The 19,958-nt window shown below is 42.3% G+C and overlaps 1 protein-coding gene across 5 annotated transcripts in view; it reads right to left on the bottom strand.

Annotated features, from left to right (window-relative positions):
• Window positions 1–407: 407 nt before the first annotated feature.
• Window positions 408–19,958, bottom strand: part of SF3B3 (splicing factor 3b subunit 3) — a 36,940-nt gene continuing 17,389 nt past the window's right edge. For 3 of the 5 annotated variants that reach the window (XM_081508761.1, XM_081508757.1, XM_081508758.1), the window contains exons 11-26: window positions 19,522–19,594; window positions 14,390–14,541; window positions 13,928–14,083; window positions 13,030–13,185; window positions 12,352–12,495; window positions 10,114–10,236; window positions 9,001–9,155; window positions 6,448–6,622; window positions 5,579–5,784; window positions 5,324–5,480; window positions 4,258–4,383; window positions 3,685–3,897; window positions 3,027–3,125; window positions 2,229–2,372; window positions 1,514–1,618; window positions 408–1,010 (exon numbers count right to left, since the gene is read on the bottom strand). In XM_081508761.1, the coding sequence (XP_081364887.1) occupies window positions 870–1,010; window positions 1,514–1,618; window positions 2,229–2,372; window positions 3,027–3,125; window positions 3,685–3,897; window positions 4,258–4,383; window positions 5,324–5,480; window positions 5,579–5,784; window positions 6,448–6,622; window positions 9,001–9,155; window positions 10,114–10,236; window positions 12,352–12,495; window positions 13,030–13,185; window positions 13,928–14,083; window positions 14,390–14,541; window positions 19,522–19,594 (2,325 nt within the window). In that variant the 3' untranslated portion in view covers window positions 408–869. Of the gene's footprint in view, window positions 1,011–1,513; window positions 1,641–2,179; window positions 2,373–3,026; window positions 3,126–3,684; window positions 3,898–4,257; window positions 4,384–5,323; window positions 5,481–5,578; window positions 5,785–6,447; window positions 6,623–9,000; window positions 9,156–10,113; window positions 10,237–12,351; window positions 12,496–13,029; window positions 13,186–13,927; window positions 14,084–14,389; window positions 14,542–19,500; window positions 19,595–19,958 lie in introns of all 5 variants that reach the window. The other 2 variants (XM_081508756.1, XM_081508760.1) reach the window with 2 other exon arrangements.

Below are 19,958 nucleotides of genomic sequence, written 5' to 3'. Positions count from 1 at the left end.
TACTGAACCTTCCCAGTAGACAGATGGCAAACGATTATTTCAGGAATTGTGGAAGTAAAAGGAGCATCTACTAAGAGATGAGGCAGCTGGAATTCAGACCAAATCCTTCACTCTATGGCCTCAAAGTAGAAGGGAGGCAAAACGGAAGAAGACATAAGCCACCCTTCCTCACTACCCGATGGGAAGAGGTATGGACAACATGATTATCATCTGAGGCCACGCTTCATCTGCGTAGCAGCAAAGACTAGAGAAAGTCCAGACACCAGCACAGAGCTGGGAGTGCAAGGCCATAGGGTGGCAGAAGTCCAAGCTGGTGGCTAGAAGCAGGATACTGTTTTTCCTGCTCCAACTCAGGCTCAATCTTCCACCTAAATTCTCACCCCCAGAAAAGACACACGGACGCCAGCCACCTCAAAAGCTAGGTTTGTATTCCTAGTTAGGTTCCAAAGTGGCAGAACTCCAGAGCTGTACTATAACCAACCTGGTCCCCACCTCAGCTAAGCCCCACAAAGACAACATCATACAAAACTGTATTTACACGTAAACCAGTTAAAAATTAAAGGTGTGTACAAAAGTAGGCAGGGTAGCCAAAAATATCAATTCAAGAAAGCTTTGGGAAAAGGGACACTGCATTCCACACCAAAACCTGGGGGCAATGGATTATGCACCAGGCAAGGAGAAGTGTAGCCAATCTTGGTGCCCATTTTAGGGGAAACCTGTTGCTCCAGGAAAAGAGTGGATGGGGAAGAGCTACTACCTTTAATATTACAAAGTCTTAATTATCACCACCCTTCTTCTGTCAAATAGATTCACAGCCACGTGGTGAGGGAAATAAAGTCTCTGATAAGCCCCACAAGAAAAGGAAGAGCTCAGAAGGCATAGCGAGTCCGGATGTCCTCAAGCTTCTTGGACACCTCAGGCGGGGTTCGGTCCAGTTCTTCAGAGACATTCTTTTGTTTGTTGGGCTCCATGGAGTTGAACTGTTCACAGAGATCTCCATCAATCACATTCTAAAACACGGAAAGACGGGAGAGGAAGAAAAAAGTGAGATGCCCAAAGAAAATAGCACATGCTAAAGCAGCAACTGCCAGGAAAGTTTTTTTTTTCTCCCTCAGATATCGGAACTCCAGTTATAGAGCCAGGAACACTATTCAAAATTGACTGAGCAAAACTGGGTGAAAGCTTTTCTCTGGCTATGGTCTGTCCTGAGGGAAGAGGTCTCTGAATATCACTAACTATTCCTCCCCCATTACTGCCTCCATAAATCCATCCCCCCAATGCTCCTTCATTCAAGACTCTGATTTTTTTTTTTTTTTTTAATTTTTACTCTTTGGACTGTAGTCCACCAGGCTCCTCTGTCCATGGCATTTCCCAGGCAAGAATACTGGAGTGGTTTGCCATTGCCTTCTCCAGGAGACTCTGCTGATTTTTAAGGGTGGGAGGCCCAAAGACAAGACTGGTTAAATGGGCTGAGAATCCCCCTTTCCAACCCGAGTTTCCAAGAAAGACCTACCTTAACAGGGAAATAGTAGGAACGAAAGCTGAGGTGGTCTCGCCCACAGAGAGGGGGGTGCTCAGACCGGAGGTGCATTTCCACATGCTGGAAGAAGTCATGGTCCTGGCAGAAAAAAACAAAGAATCTATCACTAAAGAAAAAAGATTTCAACTACTAATCTACGGTTTCCAAAAGCACAGTGAACAGATAGGCCCTTGATTTTTACCACCCAAGCAGATGTGAAATAACTGTCCCTCATGACCACAGGTTTCCTACTACACCAAGATAGCTAAACTCTAAATGAAAACCCCTTTGTATTTGCAGAATATGAGAGAAAACACCATATGCAAAGAGTGGTTTGTGAAGTCAGATTCTTAATCCCATCTTCCTTGGCTACAACTACATAAACAAAATTTAGCCAATCTTAGAGTTGACCCTAGGAGGCATTAAGTACCCAGTCCACACCATCTGGTGTGGCTCTGGGGCTTCGACCCCTGACTACCCTATAGTCACAACAGAAAACTGAAGCAAACCCTGGCATGGTATAAACGTAAATGGCTTTCCCCAAGGGAAAAAGTCAAGATTCCTTTCTCCCAGATACTCCTGTCACCTTACAACAATTCCACAACATTCTGAGTTCCATATGGACACAAACTGGACTGCCCTCTTAGGCCGATTTAACACTAAGGAACAACCCAAGAATGAAAAGCCAGAGCAGTGTGGAAGATGTTACCTCGTGGGATGTGAATGGGACAAGGATGCCAATGCCTCCTGACAAGGTGGTGTAGACAAGCGATTCTGAGCCTCCAGGGATCAGCGTGGTCTTCTGTAACGAAAGTACTGTCTCGCCCACGTGATAGTTCATTATCACTTCTGCCTGCAAGTCAAAACCAGACTAGTCACTATGTGTGCCCTCAGGAGACTGTTCTAGATTCCCAAGAGCAAACGGCACTTCCAAAGGGCAGATTTCACCACTTGGATAAATTCATAAATTATTAAAATTTAAACATACTTTGAAATGTTCTTAGCATAGTTTAATACCTTCACAAACATGCTGAAGGTAGATAATTTCTGATATATAACTGAAAAACATTTTTGTTAAATATCAAGTTTGCAAAAAAGGAAGAAACAAGAAAAGTTTATAAAACTGCAATTTCTAGGCTTGCCTTCTAAAGTAAAATGGATCTATTTTTAAAGTTCAGAGCTACAAAAGAAAATACCTACCAAAGAGGAAAGCCCAGGACATACTGCAGAGAAGAGCTAGTTAGTACCCTGAGTGAACCTGTGCAACCATCCTTTCCAAGGAACCCACTCTGCACCAAAGAGATTTACAATGCTAAAATGTCTCAGAAAAATCTGTTCTATCATAAAAATGGAATAGCAACTTAGTTATCCTGTGTTAAAGCCACCATTCACACGTAGTCGTGTGCATTGTGGATGAAACACTTCAGAAATGCTTCCTTGGTGAATGTCTTGACGAATGGACTACGCAAGCAGATGTCCCTCCTTTGGGCCGCTTCTGCAGTCCTACCTTCTGAGACGCCCCGTTGAGCAAGCCCCGGTCCCACAGGGCTTTGTTTCCAGTGGGATCCTCATCCACTTCATCATTGGTGTTAGGTGGGAGCCGCACCTAAAATGAAGAGACACAAACCACAGAGCTGGGTTCTGTACTTACTAACCTTAGTCACTGAGCAGCATGTCTGCCCCAGGTCCCTGCAAGCAGAGTTTGGGGCACTGCATTTGGTAGACCTGAGCCAGCACCTGTTCTGGTGTCCAATGAGTGAGAAACTCAAGAGCTATTCAAGAAAATCCAGACTGGGCTTTAAAAGATAAGCCAAGGGTGAGGAGAGAGGCTCAAGAAGGAGAAGACAATATGTATAATCACGGCTGATCCGTTTGTACGGCAGAAACCAACACTGTAAAGCAATCTTCTTCCAATTACAAAATAAAATAAAAAGATAACCCCAAATTCTGGCAAAGAGTGAGAGAGTATCAGTCCTCAGCTCAAACTAAATCTATCATTAAGTCATTTGGCACGGGGAAGAAGGAGGTGAACAGCAGGATAGGGGTAGAGGAAGCTAAAAGGATTTTATACCCATTTTTACTTTCCAAGTTAGAGATTACAGTATTACCACAAATTGGACCACTTTTTGCATACATCACTGTAACCCAAGTAAACATCAACTCACCACGCAAATGTTGCCAAACTTGTCTGCCCCAGCCACAGTATCGTAGTCGAGGAGACTAGCTGTGGTCACCCATCGGGGGTAGGTGTCATCAGCAAAGATGATGAGCTGGTTCTCATTACGCTTGTAGCGAACCCAGATGAAACTTTCTTGGACATCAGATACAATTACCCTGTGTCCAATTGTCTGGATCCCAGAGATGTAATTGGCGATATGCTGGGAAAAACAAGGACAGCAAGGTATAACCCTGGGGTGCAGAATCAACATGAAAAGTCCAGGTTACTCTGCCACATACATAGGGTCTAAAGAATGGCACACACCAAAGAATAGCAGTCAGCAAGAAATTCCTAGAAGGTGGGAAAAAGAGCTAACTGGTTTTAACGTAGTGGAAAAAGATGCTTAATTGTCAGTTAAAAAATCAAGAAACCTACCTACTCTTCCCCTTCTCAAGAGCCTAACTGTTAGCCCAGGAAGACAAAAGACGGTTTGGATAAAGACCTAACAGCTGCTGTCCACCACCCTGCTTGGGTCTCCCTCCTCACAAGCTAGATCTGGACCCTCCACAAGCATATTTACCTTGTTCTCACACTTGCGGAGTAACTTCTTCTTTCCAAGGTCATAGACTCGCAGAAGTTTTCCCACACCAATCAATACTCTCCCTTGGAATGGGGCAATAGCAGCAGGGACCTCTTCCACTGGAGTCTGTGAGAGGAAAAACAGGTGATGCAGCTGTTTTCAACACATACAGCCACACTCCGTCAACCCTAAATGACTTTTACAGGCATCTGTCAGGAAGACAGACAACGAGTGACCATCTTTTGCTCATTAGAGAAAATAAACCCACACATATAACGAACAGTCCCTATGAAACCAGGTGTTTGGGTAAACAGATCAGAAACACTGCATTTCAGCAAGTGGATCAATGAATGCCACAGGTGAAAACAAGTCCCAGTACCTGATGAACACTGCCCCAGAGCTGATGCTAATTCAAGTAGCACCATTAACTGAAAGTGAAGCCTCAGTATCAGAGAAGTGACTGGGGTGTGTGGAGGGAGGGGAAAGGAGTGCTAGTGACAAGTCACAAATTGGCTGTAAAGGAGACACAGTGACGTTAGCACAAAGGCTCTGTGAAGTAATTATTTCCTACAGTAACATGCCCCTTGTGGGACGCCAAGAGAAATCACATTTGTGTGCTGCCAGTGTAGAAGAGAGATTAAGAATTCCTTAAAAAATATATACATAACATGCTGCCATCTGCTCCCCTTAGAGGGTGTTAGCCACAGACCTCCAGGGGACCAGCAGGCAGTGGAGCTTCACTGGAGCATCTTCCACTAAGAGAGGGTCAGAGAGGCCTGATCCACGACTGACACAAAGCTGATTACATCTAAAGGACTCAGGGGCTTCCCAGGTGGCTCAGTGGTAAACAGTCTGCTTGCCAATGTGGAAACGCGGGTTCAATCTTTTGGTCGGAAAGATCCCCTGGAAAAGGAAATGACTACCTACTCCAGTATTCTTGCCTGGAAAAACCCATGGTCAGAGGAGCCTGGTGGGCTACAATCCGTGGGGTCGCAGGAGTTGGACACAACTTAGTGACTAAACAAGTAGGACTTAACGTCCAGGAAAACCACTGTCTGGTTCCTACCTTGTGCAAAAACTCCAGTTTTTCCCCATTGTTCACAAGCTTGTAGGTATAGACAAAGCCCCCAGCTACAGATCGGGGGTTCAGTATCAGGTCTTTGGCCACGCCCACCAGCACATACCAATCTTCGCCAGTGTTGGAGAACCTGCATACAGCCACGCTGCATTTTCAAAGAAAGAATCAGGAGTCAGGCATTAGGCACAGCCCAGAGAATTCCCATGCCAGTCTTCAAAACTCTGCATGGTCAGGGCCCCTTACCTAAAAGCGGCTTCATTCTGTTCCAGCTGGACAAGGTCCAATGTGTTCCCCTGAATAGGATTCATCACTCGGATCACTGAGGCCCACTGCCCATTGCCAGCCTTGGGAGCGCCAAAAATGGACTCAGGGAGGTTTTCATTGAGGAATGCTGCTGCCATCTCCGCGGCCAGCTCTCGCTCATCCTCCCCTGCTGCTTCTACCATTTCCTAAATCCAAAGAACCAAGGAAGAGTTGGTGTGTTCAGAGGTGGGTGCTGGGTGAGAAGTGGACAAACAAGAAAACCTCCAGGGGGTGGCTCACAATACACAAAGCAGCAAAGTCTGTCCACCAAAATCATTATTCCCCAAAATGAAGATCAAATGGAGAGGTGTACAAACAAGGGGAAGAGGAAAAGCACACTGAAGGAGAAACTAAAATCACCACCCATGGTGAACACTTAGAAACATGAAGATAAAGACTGATTGCTTCCTGTCTTCTGGGCCAGAAAGTTTTACAGAGTGGGGACTATTTGTTTTTTGCTGGGAAATAATTTCTGGAAGGAGATGGTGTTGTGAGGAATACAAAAGCTATCTTCTTTGGGCCCAAATCCAGGAAAGATATAACACAGGCTATTTTGGAAGTTCTAGGACAGAAGAACTGTTCCAGAGAAATAGCTCAATACTAAATAAATCCAGGTCAACGATTTAGTCCTAAGTCACAAGAAAGCCCCTAAAACACAAAGGACTGTGGCAAAGGGCTCTGTTTGAAGGATGTGAAAAGACTCTGGATCTTTAAATATAACAAAGGCATTCGACATCAATTACACAGAAGTTTAAACACAATTTCACAAGACTGCCTTTTTATTGAACCCTGAAGGTCAACTACATTACCTCTGCCATCTGCTGCTTCCTCTGAGCTTTAGTGGCCTCAGTGTAGGCATTGTGGTCAGTCTCAATGATGATAAGGTTGTTACTTTCAGGGTGGATGACAAATTTCCTGGGTGTGTACTGCAGTGGAAAGGCTACTTGATTGAAGACAGCACCCAGCTTCTCCAACGCCAAAATCCTATGGCAAAAGGCAAGGAGTTAATAGGTCACCCACTCAGGACCAAGAAACTGGTGCTGAAACGGTCAGGAAGCAGTCACAGCTCTAATATCAGCATTAGGGAACATGAAACAATACCCTTCTCATCTAGAAGAGACAGGAGGTCTGGGAAGGGCCTTTACTTCAGCAACAGCCCATCACTGTTCACAGTGATTCTAGTTTTCCCCAGTAAAATTTACATTAGAACCCTCAAAGATTTGTTTTATCCCTCCAATGATAACGTGATAGTGAAAAGTTAAAATCTCTTCTTGCACTGCAATTACCTGAACACATGTGATATTTGTGTGACATTGTTTCATAAAATAAAGTGAAGGCCATCCTGAACGAAAATCACCTAGGCTTTAGGAAACCCACACAACGCAGAAAGAGATAGCAAGTATGCAATCTACAACCTTTGTCAAGCAGAAAGAAATGTTCATAAGTCAAATTATGTGCAAAATAAGCAGAACCCAGATGCTCTTAGAAATACAGACACTTAAGTCTCTAACAATGAGGTTTTATTTTTAATTTATTCTCTACAGATCATAAAAAATCTGGTATCAGACCTAAAAAACAATGGAAGATAGGAAAAACTATTTCAAAGTGCTGAAAGAAAAAGAAACAGCTAATTAAGAATCATTTTGAAGGATTACATTACAAAAACGGAACATTTTCTAAAAGACTATGATTAACAACATTCCAGGGCTTACCTGGTGGGTCAGTGGTAAAGAACCCACCTACCAAAGCCAAGAGACATAGGTTTGAACCCTGTGGTCAGGAAGATTCCCCTGGAGAAGGAAATGGCAACTCACTCTAGTATTCTTGCCTGGGAAATCCCATGGACAGAGGAGTCTTGCAGGCTCTAGTCCATGGGATCACAAAAGAGTCGGACACGACTTAGCAACTAAACAACATTCCACTCCCATAAATATCCAAAATACTACGAGGGGTAATGAGCAAGGTTCATTTCTTTGAAGACATAAATCAAATACTTTACCAACATGTGAGTTAAAAAAGAAAAATCAACTGCTAAACAGTAAAGACTGTCATTCTGCAAGAAAAAAAGAGAAAATATCTGCAAATCATGTTATCTGATAAGACAACTGTATACAGAAAATAAAAAGAACTCTTATAATTCAATAATAAAAAGACAATAACCCAATATACCTCACTGATGAAAATGTAAAATGGTGTAGCCACTTGGGAAAGCGGCGTAGCAGTTTCTCAAACAGTTAAGCAGTTACTAGCAATTCCATTCTTGCACAGGTATACATTCAAGAAAAAAGAAAATATACACACAAATAGACCCTTGTACACGAGTGTTCATAGCAGCATTACTCATAATAGTCAACAGTGGAAGTGAGTGGTTCTGACAGTAAGTACAATGACCACTGGTGTTTAAACTGTGTTCCCAAAGAATTCTGCTTACATGTTTCACATGCAAGACACACAGCACACAGTAGCCTCCCCTGATTTTGTTCTGGGGGGGAAAATGCTCTGCTGCTTTAAAAAAAAAGTCTGAAAATCTGCAGCACTGTCAAAATTTATAAGAATCCAGGAGACTGCACATGTCAATAAAACAACTAAAGAACCCATGGATGAGGCTAAGACTTAACAGGCAGAGATGTGTGTGGGAAGCATTCCGAGAACAAGGGCCGAGATAACAAACCAGGAAGGAACATATGGAGGTGTGTAGGGAGAACAATTCTGCTGGAGCAAAAGGTACACAAAGATGCTGAAACTTAAAAACAGAGAGAACGGTTGACAATATTGTTCCTGAGAGCTTCTGCAAACAGATCTGGGAGTTCGCCTGACTAAGTGATAAGTGATTCATATACCAGGAGACCAGAGTTCCACTATGAACAACCAACAGTTTTAACTAGAACACGCAAATGACACTGGTAAACCACAAACAAAACCAACCACCAAAATTTGACAAAGTCAAAACTGACTAGGTTATCTTCCATCTTGCAATAGACAGTGCTCACTCCAATGAGATCAGTATAAATAATCTGTCAACCAGCAAAAAGGTGTAAATTAATTTTGAGGTTAATATATAACACTGCAAATGCAAGATACGGTGAGAAAAGACAATCAGTGATCCAACAACGCCTGCTGTTAACACTGATTCAACAGCATGGCCCTGTAAAAGAAGAATCTTAAATCTCAGAGACTGAACTACATTGCCAAATATGAAAACATGGCCCCAAAGTCTTAACAGAAGCTAAAACTCCCACACACCGAAACTTGGCTACTCAAATCCTGAGCCAATGAAGGTTTCAATTACAACACACCAGTCCCAAGGCAGAGTCGGCTCTCTGCCAGCCTCTCATGCGGCTTCAACTGTGGGACTCTCTCACCTCAGGGTATTGGTGGAGATGGCCACAATGCCCTCAGGGCACTGTTCAGAGGCGAAGCCAGAGGCAAATTCCAGGGTCTCATAAGACAGGGGAGTGAGATGGAAACGCGATTGGTAAGAATAGCTCAACCACGAGCGGCTTGACATGGCCAGCACCTGAGGAAAGAAAAACATCTCCAATAAGCTGCGAAAAGCCCAAACAAACATAGTATAGTAACCCAATTACCCTATCCCCAAATTTCAGTGTGTGAAATATCCCAACGAATTTTAGAAACCTAAAAGGCTACCTTAAGAAAAAGAGGTCTAGAGAAGGGTCAGTACAGCTTGGCCTTTGCTAAAAATGCTGGCTACTAGCCAGATGACATAGCAATCACTCAATCTCCGAGCCCCGGGCTCCATGTGTGTAAAATGAGAATACTAACACAAAGCTGGAGAGCGGCAAGGATTCAACTGCAGTAACAAGTAAAGAACCAGCAGGTCACTCAGCAACACTAATGTTCTTAACTACAAAGAATACAGTGTGTCCTGGCCTCTTTCACATTACACAGTAAGTCACAATACCTATGGAGAAGGCAATGGCACCCCACTCCAGTACTCCTGCCTGGAGAATCCCATGGACAGAGGAGCGTCTTCACCTTCACGCATTGGAGAAGGAAATGGCAACCCACTCGTGTTCTTGCCTGGAGAGTCCCAGGGACGGCGGAGCCTGGTGGGCTGCCGTCTACGGGGTCACACAGAGTCGGACACGACTGAAGCAGCTTAGCAGCGGCAGCAGCACAATCCCTATACCAGTATGCTCCTAGGTAGTGGTATTCTACATGGGAGGTTTCCAGCTAACTCTCAGTTCACTCCATTTGCTCAGCCTCAGGGCTGAAGGGATCAATATTGTAACTCACCTATAACCTAACCATGGCACAGTGCCATGGAACCTCAGTTAAGAAGCTCTAGATTAAGGGACTCAAGATTTCCTGCACGAAGGAACCGAATCAAGATAAAGCTAATGTCCAACTAACTAACTACAACACTGGTGAATTAATGACAGAGAGATTTACACCACGGGGCTCAGCTGATGCCACTAACATCCAAAAACATTATCTGCCCTTTCATTACTTACTGCTTCCTGGCCTTGCATCCGGACACGGAAGAGTTTCACAGGACGGGACCCCAGGTACCTAGTGCGGGTGTCAGACAGGTCCCCAGTGACAGGGTCCAGGACAGTTCTCAGCAACACACCATTCTAATAAAGAGAGAGGTGGTTAAGGCCTATGCATAATGGAAGTTTCCTTAGCTACTCTACTTCAGCTGGAAGAAAATGACTCGGTGGTTTAACTATGTAGTCATCAGCCAGGCATTCATTCGTTTTCCTAAAGCACTCACCCAAATAGTCAGAGCATTCACTAAGTAAAAAGCAGTCTCCTTCCACTGTATATCCTTAACATTGTTTACCCTTTATGTTAAACCCTGTACAATTTTAAGATATAAGTACAGTTTAATATACCCATGCCTATTGTGGTTTCTAAATATTACTTCCCTTAAAAAAAATAATCCTGAGAGAAATGGCTTATTCCAGTCTGAAGCAAGAATGTTCCAGATGTGTGTGGAGCACTTTCTTATGCCAGAAGGAAGCCCCCAAAGATAGTGGGGACCTGTTAATTGGACAAAGGAGGCAACTTCAAAAGAAAAATTCCCACTTTTCTAAATTGTGGCAACTTAGCATCTAAAACAAAGACTGTGATAGTTTGATGTAAATATAAAAATCTGCAAATGTTATCTAAAATTAAAATAAAAACAAACATTTCATCAGTCTTCATTGGAGACTGCTATGGCATCAACCTCTTACTCTAAAAATAAGTGAACAAAGGGGGAAAAGTGAAGTATTTATCCAAGAATTCGGGTTTGAAGGCCGTGATGCAGGCCCCACAGCAGTGGTAGTATAGCTGGATGCACCCATCCAGAATCAGAAACATGCGCTCTGCCCTGGGGATGAGGAAGAACTGCGCTGTGATTTTCTGGGAGGCCAGCACATGCGTAGGATGGGAAGCAGGAAACTCCCCAAGAAAAATGATCTGGTTTCTTTTCAACAAGCTGAGACAGTTACTAAAAGAAACGTGAGGACTTCTCTGGTGGTCCAGTGGCTGAGACTCTGTGCTCCCAACGCAGGGGGCCTGGTTTCAATCCCTGGTCAGGCAACAAGATCCCACATGCTTCAACTAAGACCTGACATAGTCAAATAAATAATAAAATAAAATAATGTGAGAAGATTAAGCATATAAAAACTGGACAGTTTTATGCAGATTCTGAGTAGAACCAAAAGTAAAAACATTTTTCAGAACAGAAAAAAAGGGAGAAAATGAGAATATGGGGGTATCAGATGATATTAAGGAACTTAAATTCTGTTAAGCATAATATTAAAGCTTCAAAATACACATACACACTCCTCTGTTACAGCTACATTCTCAAGTCCTTATAGATGAAACCATATTATAGCATCTGCCTTAAAAGAGAAGAGAAGGGAGAGGCAAAATGCTGATAACTGGTGATGGGTACATGGAGGTTCATTTCATTAGTCTAACTCCTGGGCATGTTTGAGGATTTCTAAATTAGGAAGTAAAATTAAAAAGCAAACAGTTCCCTGGGCTAGGCAAAAAAAAAAAAGGATATGGTCAAAACCCCTGACACTCTGATTGTTGGGTTCCTGCCTTTCATGCCATGAAGAGCCTAGGTGTGTGGACAACAGGGAACACGGGGGAGCCCTTTACTGCTAATGGAGCCTGTCATGAACTGTGAGGCCCTCTGAATCCACAATTCAACCAACCACAGATCAAAAATATTTCAGGGGAAAAAAGAAGAAAATTCCAAAAAACTAAACTTGAATTGGCTGCACATGTACAGTAACTATTTATATAGCATTTACCTTATATTAGGTAATCAAGTAAACTAGAGACGATTTAATTAAAGGTCACGAGGATATGCAAACATTATGCCATTTTATATAAGGGACTTGAGTATCCTCTGATTTTGGTATCCAAGGGAGATCCTGGAACCAACCCAAGGACATTGAGGGACAACTGGATTACAGTCTCACAAACTGCAATCTGTGAAAACCATAGGTGATATAGTTCTGCTCCCAAACAGTCACTGCTAAGCAATTTTATCAGACTCTATAAAATACTTTTTTCCAGGCCTGATTTCTTCTAAATTAGAGCTAAAACAAGTGCAATAGAGAGCAAAACTGATCACTTTTCATAAGGTGGGTAACTAAAACAGGCACAGAAAATACCTGCGTTAAACAAAGCAGACATGAAGTAAAAGACGCCCTGACACCAGGAGTGTGAGTTTCTGGATCTCTTACCTGCAGCCCAATATTCAGGTACAAGAAGCCAATAGAACCTCTCTCCCCCAGCTCATCCTGCTTCTCAGTTCCACCCATTTCCACAATACACAAGGACTCAGGCTGGGCCGGGAGAGCCTGCATGCTCAAAGGTTGCAAACAGTCCTAAAGAGGAAAGAGAATATAAAATACGGCAAGTGACCAACTTTGGAAAAAAACCTACCCAGAAAAATCTAATTCTAGAAGTGAAGAACAGCTGTTTTTCATGGACACAGAAAACCTGAAGAATGAGTTCTCAACAGGTATGGGATCACTAGAGAACTAAACCTTCTAAAACAAGCTCTGGAGAGGATTGGGCTTTCTCTTTTTTGTGGAAGTGGATAATGGTAAAAGTAAATAAGCAAAGGGCACCTCTTTAAAGTCATCTAAGGCTCTTTTCTGTAAACACAGTCTTGGATTTTTTGTTTGTTTAAACTAAAAAAGGGAATCGGGACTTAAGCCAAAGAAACATTTAGTAGTCTTGGATTAGTCATTTTAAAGCACTGCAGAAGATTCCTGAGGTGTGCTGCTACAATAATCAGAAGCAGCAGAAGTATAGATTCAGGGCCCAGCCCAGATGATCTCAGAGAGGGACATTAAGAATGGGCCAGGTGCTCAGGTTCCAACTGGAAGATCCTTGAAGTTGAGGGTGACACTCACTGAGGGGTCCAAGGAGATGATCCTGACAGTGTTGTCCACCAGCCCCACAGCCAGAAAGCGAGACCGCTGCTCTCCAGGGGGCACATTGGCCAGACTCATGCACACCACATCTGCTGACATCTCCTTCCGCTCTGTGTACTCATTCAGCTGTCCTGACTACAGGATTGAAGACAGAGAGAGGTCACAGACCACGCCACCCCATCCCCAACTGCTGAGCCTGGAGAAGGAAGGGGGCTTGCTAATAAGTTCTTTTTTGCTTCCTCTCACTCTTCTTACTATAACCGATGACCAAGAATTTCTCTACTTGAGGTTCCAAGACTGAACTCTACAGGCTAACGGCAAGCAAAATTACTGACAAGATAATCAAGAGACCTTTGACAAGTATAATGCACCACAAATTTCCTAAGCCAACCTAGCTCTCAGGAAATGAAAATATATCACTGTTTAACTGTTCATGGAAAGACTCATGGGTGAAACAGAATTCAAATATGGCAGTTAGAGACAAAAAATTTCAATCATAGGTACAGTTAGACTATGCAAGTTGGCCATATCCAGAGATTTCTTGAGAGTCTAATTAAATATACCTATCCTTCCATATATAAAAGTAAAAGAAATTTTCTGAAACTGAATCAGATTGCAGAAATTAAACACATAGCAAATATCTGGTGGAAAATAGCGTGAAGGTCAGAAAAAGCATTTCATTGCTAAGACGGCATTTCATAACTCCAGTTTAAGAATTAAAGACATAAAAATGTATTCCCCTCCAACCCCCAGGAAAAGACTTTCTCTCCTCATTTCTCTTTCTTGTGAATATATAATCTAGACACCTGGACTGCAGCTCCCGTCTTTACCTCTGAACCCTACACTAAGTCCCACAGTGAATGGTAAAATAACATACGGGGTCCATTTCAAAATAGACCAGCTCTCCTCCGGTTAGGGCGATCACCACTTGTCGCTGGTTCACCGCACATTTCACAATTGTTTTCTTCCCAGGAGTCTTCCACTCGTTGACTCGCTTGTCTGCTCGGATGTGCCGAATCCCATCAGGATACACCTAGAGGCAGTACGAGAAAAAAAAACAACTTTAGCCATTTAGTGATTAGTGATCACAAGCATGACCCTCACACCATCGGATCTGTCAGATCTAGAGGCATTGCATTTGAAGCGCCAGTTGGGTCAATGACAAAAAAGAGTTTAGGGGTCCCAGGCAAGGTTAACTTCAAAAAAGTTAATGTTTCACAGCATTAATTTCAAAGAAGTTCAAAGCTCATGAAAGTGAATCAAGCAACCAACACCACAATCAAGTCAGAGAAAGGACAAAGTAAGGGAAGCAGGTAAGTAGCTCTCTGAGAATCCTCACCTGTACCAAGGCATCATCTCCTAACAAGGAGCAGGACAAGGTAGGGGTAGTGCCCAGAAACCCAGAGTCAGTCACTTCTTCTACAGTCTCTCCGATGGACAACACCAGTGTGGCATTCACGAAAGACACAATGATATAGGCATCAAACTCATCTGAAAAGGAAAGAGAAGAAAGAAGCTGGTTAGCTAAGAATTCATTAGCTACAAAGCCAAATGAGATGCACTAAGCATTCTCTTCAGAAGCCTTCCAAGGCACTTCTTCTATGTGGAGTCATCACACTCATGTGGCAAACAGCATAGAATGATCCAAAAAATAATTAATGGTCATAACAGCCTACAGATATACTTTGCTTCCTTAAATGGCTAAACAGTTAATAGAGTACACATGCCCACATTTAATACCTTGGAAAACTAATATTTTCCTGAGAACTTTGCTAGAAAAATGCAAGAGGACCAAGTAAGAGGAAATTTTGAATACTACAATATTTTTGTATTCAAAATTTCTTTGTATTCAATTCAATATGTATTGAAGCTAGAGCTTCTTTCAGATGCCAGTCACAATCCATTAAGAGATACTCCCTATAACCAAAAAAGGTCTCCCTCTTTTTCTCAAAGAATCTTACACAGGAACATAAGACCTAATGAATAAAATAGTGACTATTTTAGCCTCCATGAGACTAAGTCATTCTAGGAAACAGAGCTGGAAACTGAGACTCCTAGGATGCCCCAATAGGAATGATGCAAGAACACTGGATAACTAGGAAGAGAGGTGGTGGTGGGGGGAGGTAGCTTATATTGTCAGCCCTTGACCTCTCTAGCTTTTCATATTTAAAATCCTAATGGTTCAGTGGTCACAAGCAATCCAATTAGAATCTGCTTTCTATTTAATAAAATGTATTTGGGTAAACAAACACCAGTGAGTTCTGAAAAGAGGTCAGAGGCATACAAGCAACTCCAAAAGTTTCTCATGTACATCCCATAGTTAAAAGCTGTCTATTTCCTACACATTCCTCCCCACAACATAGAACAATTTCCGTGTGTGTCTCCCATATCTAGAACAATGTTTGACATAAAGCTTGATAAACGCTGAATACATGTACATTCCTTTTTTTAAAAGATGAATTGAGATTTTCCTACATTCTAATTTTCTGTTCAATTTCCCTCTTCCTGCCCCCTTCACACAGAAATCAGGCAAGCGAGGGACAGAATGCCAAGCAGACAAGGTAGCAGACTGGAGTGGCTACCTCACTCTTAGCAGAAGCAGTGAAAGCTTGCTGGAGCCCTTGTCAAAGCCCAACACCATAGGCCTGATCCACCCCATTCACATCAAGGACACAGTTTAGATTCTGATTGCTCCTAAGGTGGTTCAGCTTAACTAAGATTACTCAGTAAGTTCAGCAGAATTAGTGTTCTTTACAGAAAAGGGGCCAGATGAAAATGAAGGTTGGCCAAAAAAATTCATTCAGGTTTTTCAGTAATATCTTACAGAAAAATCTGAACAAACTTTTGACCAACCCAGTATTACTGGTATGACCTATAGTAGCATTGTGAATTAGCAAGATGTAAAATTAATCTAGTAGATGGCAATCAGCATTTTAAAACATAAACATATAGAAATAAATATAATTTATAATTTATTAAGGGTTAAGTACTGTCCTGCAAAACTTTTGCTTCAATTAATAACACGTGTGCACTGAATGAGTGGCGGAAAGGCAAGAGTCAAAGATCTTTCCCAATGGGTATAATCTTAATGGCTACACCAGGAATCCAGAGTAATGGTTCAATTTCCAAATCACATGAAGTAACACTGGACAAGCAGATAACTGGTTTTAGATTATTCACATGCCTGGGGACACCTTATAAAATTGCTCTGTAAAACTGTACTTGTTCATCATCTTAAAATATTGAGTACAGACATGGCCATCCCTGAAGTGGATGTCTTAACAGCTTACAATAAAACCACCATCAGCCTCTAAGCAACACCAAACTTGAAAGCTTTACTCTAGCTCTATTTTTAAACTGGAAATCTCTGGTGTAAAAGTTCACAGGAATTGCTTAATTATATAAATAGTGTCCTTTCCCACGTTCTCAACACTGAGACGTTCTATCTCAAAAGCTATGCCAGAGCAAATTAAAGCCAAACAATAAAGGGCTAAAACTGGCCAGGATTTCAGCTTCTTCCTTCAGTCAAGGGAGGAGGGTCTCCAGAAAAGAAACCACACATTTTTAACCTACATGCCAAGACTGAGGGGAGTGAGGAAAAGCAGCAGCCTGCGTCCTTCTTTCCCCCTCTCTGACTCAAGGCCCCACTCAGACTGCTCAGGTATAAAAATAAAGAGATGCTTGGTGGTCTGGGCCTTATGTTTGCTGGGCAGCTCAACAAGCAGCAGAGCAATGACTGCTATCTGAAAGCTGCAAACAGCCACTTCCCTATGGATATTAAGCCCACTGAAACATCTACCCTTTCCATTCTACAACCAGGAGAACCAGAAGCAGATAAGCAGCTCTTGGGTCCTAGGCAGGTTTTAGGTTAAAAGTTGGACTTGACAACAAAATAAAGATTCAGTCAAGGCAAACACCAATGAACTATGAAGTCTATGTTGCCTTCTTCGAGAGGTTTCAAGTTTCATATAAAACACTATTAGTTCATATCTCACTGAAGAATCTATTAGAGTATGAGACTGCATCCCTGTCTCAGTTAAGTGGGACTTCTGTCTGAGCACTGTGGAAGCAGTGCACAGAAGAGGGGATGCGCCCTTCTTTCTCTTGTCTTAGTATCTTAGGCTCAACAAAGCCCACTCCAAAAGGAAGAGTGAGTGACCACCGAGATGACCGAGGCCTTCAATATCTCATTCTCCCTCTATATTCAGACTACTCAGTGTTTGTCTTGCCTCAGCATAGTCCTCACTAGACTCAAAACAAAAAAGCGGAGGCTTGCTTCAGGGCCCAATCTTTCAGTTACACACAGAACATATTAAAACATCAAAGGAGAGTATGAAGTTAAGTTTTTCTAGCTACAGGCCCTTTTGGCTTAACGGGAAGCAAATTAATCCTATGTTCCACGTTCTGTGGGAGAAAAGTGATTCCTGCCTCAGACTATTTAACATACTGGCAGATGGGTGTGCACTACTACAGTGCACACGGACAGCAAACTGTGAAGTTACCCTCTGAGAGATGCTATCAGGGCAGCCTCAATATTCTGTGCAACTCCCTCTCCCTGGGTAAATTCTAAGACCGCATGGTAGACCCTAGCAATAGGTACACACCTGTGGTGATCAGCACCTTCACCAGCCACCTGTGGAAGAGAAAAAAAGGCTTGGTATTGGTAGTGTGCATCACCAAGTACCAGCCAAGGTTAGTAGTTGCCTGGAAGACTGCAGCATGTATGGACATGTGGAATAGGAACTTAAGGAATCTGGAAAGAGAATGAACCGAGAGAACTTGACCTCTTTTATGGGTGAAAACCCAAATTATAGTTTCTAAAGAGTAAAATTTACCAGGATTTAATAATTTCCTAGATTTTGGTATTTAGAGGAGAAAACATTTTAGCTACAAGTTCCATCATGCAATATACCACTCATCACTAACTTATCAAACATCATCCCAAAAGCCTTTCCTGATTCTCAAACACATGCCTGTTCCCTCTCCTCTCACCCCTCCTAGCAACACACATGTGCCTTTCGTCATATGAGAACACACAACAGTTCTGTATACTTCTTTTTTAGATGACACATGCTCTGAGAGTAGAATCCTATCTTAATTATAAGGCAGCAGGATGAGAACACTGAACTTGTCCTAAGAAACCAACATGACCCAGACTCAGTCAAATGAACACTGGGCTAAGATTCGGGAGACAGAGCTTTCAGAACTACTACCTATGTGCTCTATCTTGAGACAGATATCAACATCTGTGATTTTCAGCCTTCTTCATAAAAATGAGGAGTAACTTTCCTGCAAATCTAAATAGATTTTACAATGAAGTTTAATAAGTTAAAACAAAAAAACAAACAAAGAGGAGCACACTAGGTTTTATCACAAAAGGCTCTTTCTAATTCAAACAGTCTAGGCAATTTTTAAGAGCCTCCATTCAACCACCCACCAAGCTAAAGGTGAACATCAACACAGACCAATTTATGACCACTCTATGAAGACAATGCCAAAACTGGGGAAATCTTTTAAAACCAATCATCCAATAAATACCTTCTCAGCTAAAATGAACCTACTGATCCCCTATTCACTTTTTTCTTTCTACTCAGATAGGATTCCAATGCCCACATGAAGACAAAATTCACTGTGTATTCTATTAATAGAAAGAGGTTTCCCACCTACACATTTCCCAGCAACCTTAAACGTGTTCCATACAACCAAAACATCTAAAAAGCAGGAAGATTTCCAGCTGTTTTCTTGAAAAAGCTTTGTATTCTGGCCAGTTTCACATTCCTGAGGGAACAAGAGGAAAATGAGGTCTAGAAATAGAAATGACCTACAACCCCAAAGAATCAAAGGGAAAATGAGAACTGAGTTTTATTTTAAGGGACTGAAATTCAGTTGTCACAAGACTTTTCTGCTATTGCATTAATATGCATTTTCACATAACTTTCAAATTTTTAGGATGAGGTGACATTTTTATTGAGGAGCTCAGACTTCCTCTTTCTTCCATCCCTCCTTTTCCACTCACCCTAAAATCTTGCTTCAATCAACCTCCACTTCCCTTAAACACAACTACTATATCTATTGAACAGAACACTAACAAACCTCTTAATATCCGGAATACCTTCAATTTCACTGTGATTTCAACACAATAGGAGAAAACATCACAGAAGCAAAAACTTTTCCTTACATCAAACCTCTAACACAATATAGCCAAAGAACTGACATATGACAGCTCTATCTCTGATACTGAAGTGTGTATGTACTGAGTGTGAACAGCCACCCTGTGTGCCTCTTACTCATGTGTACAAAATGTAGTAAGTGAAAGCACCCTGATTGGGAGCCTCAAAAACATGGTGTTGAGTCAGAAAAAGTTTCTAGTATATGAAGTGATACAGAAGTGTTATGAATGCAGCCTCTTAAGCCTGCTACTGTCAGTGGCATCTGGACCCTCATTCAGACCTCTGGGCAAGGGCTGCTTACCTTCAATGTGCCGACGCACTGTCCAGACAGCATTGGGGTTACCAGGTAGCTCTGAGACAGCCATTTCTGATACCTGACAGGAAAGGAGACAAACCACAGACCCACTGAGCGTGAAACTCAGCTCCTTGCTTATTACAATCACACTAGATAATACAGTCCCAATATAGCAGTGCTCACAATGTACACTGGATTAAAACAATGGAACCAGCTAGTCAAACAGAACATTAAGAACCAAAAGGCTAGAGGTACTGTCAATTCCCAAAATTGACTTCAGCAAGCAGTGATGGAGCATCCAGGATAGCTGCTACAGCCAAGGCCAAATGCTTACTTTGAGTATAACATGCCTGCATCTACCACAAAAAGCAAGCATGTGGGAATGAAACCGTCCATCTCAATTAGCATCCTTTCCTTTGCTCCCTTAAGGCCAAATTCCATGT

This window comes from Giraffa tippelskirchi, chromosome 7, assembly GCF_054371585.1.
Source record: "Giraffa tippelskirchi isolate mGirTip1 chromosome 7, T2T-mGirTip1v1.2.pri, whole genome shotgun sequence".
Lineage (NCBI taxonomy): Eukaryota > Metazoa > Chordata > Mammalia > Artiodactyla > Giraffidae > Giraffa > Giraffa tippelskirchi.
This window is presented reverse-complemented; position numbering and strand designations above follow the sequence as displayed.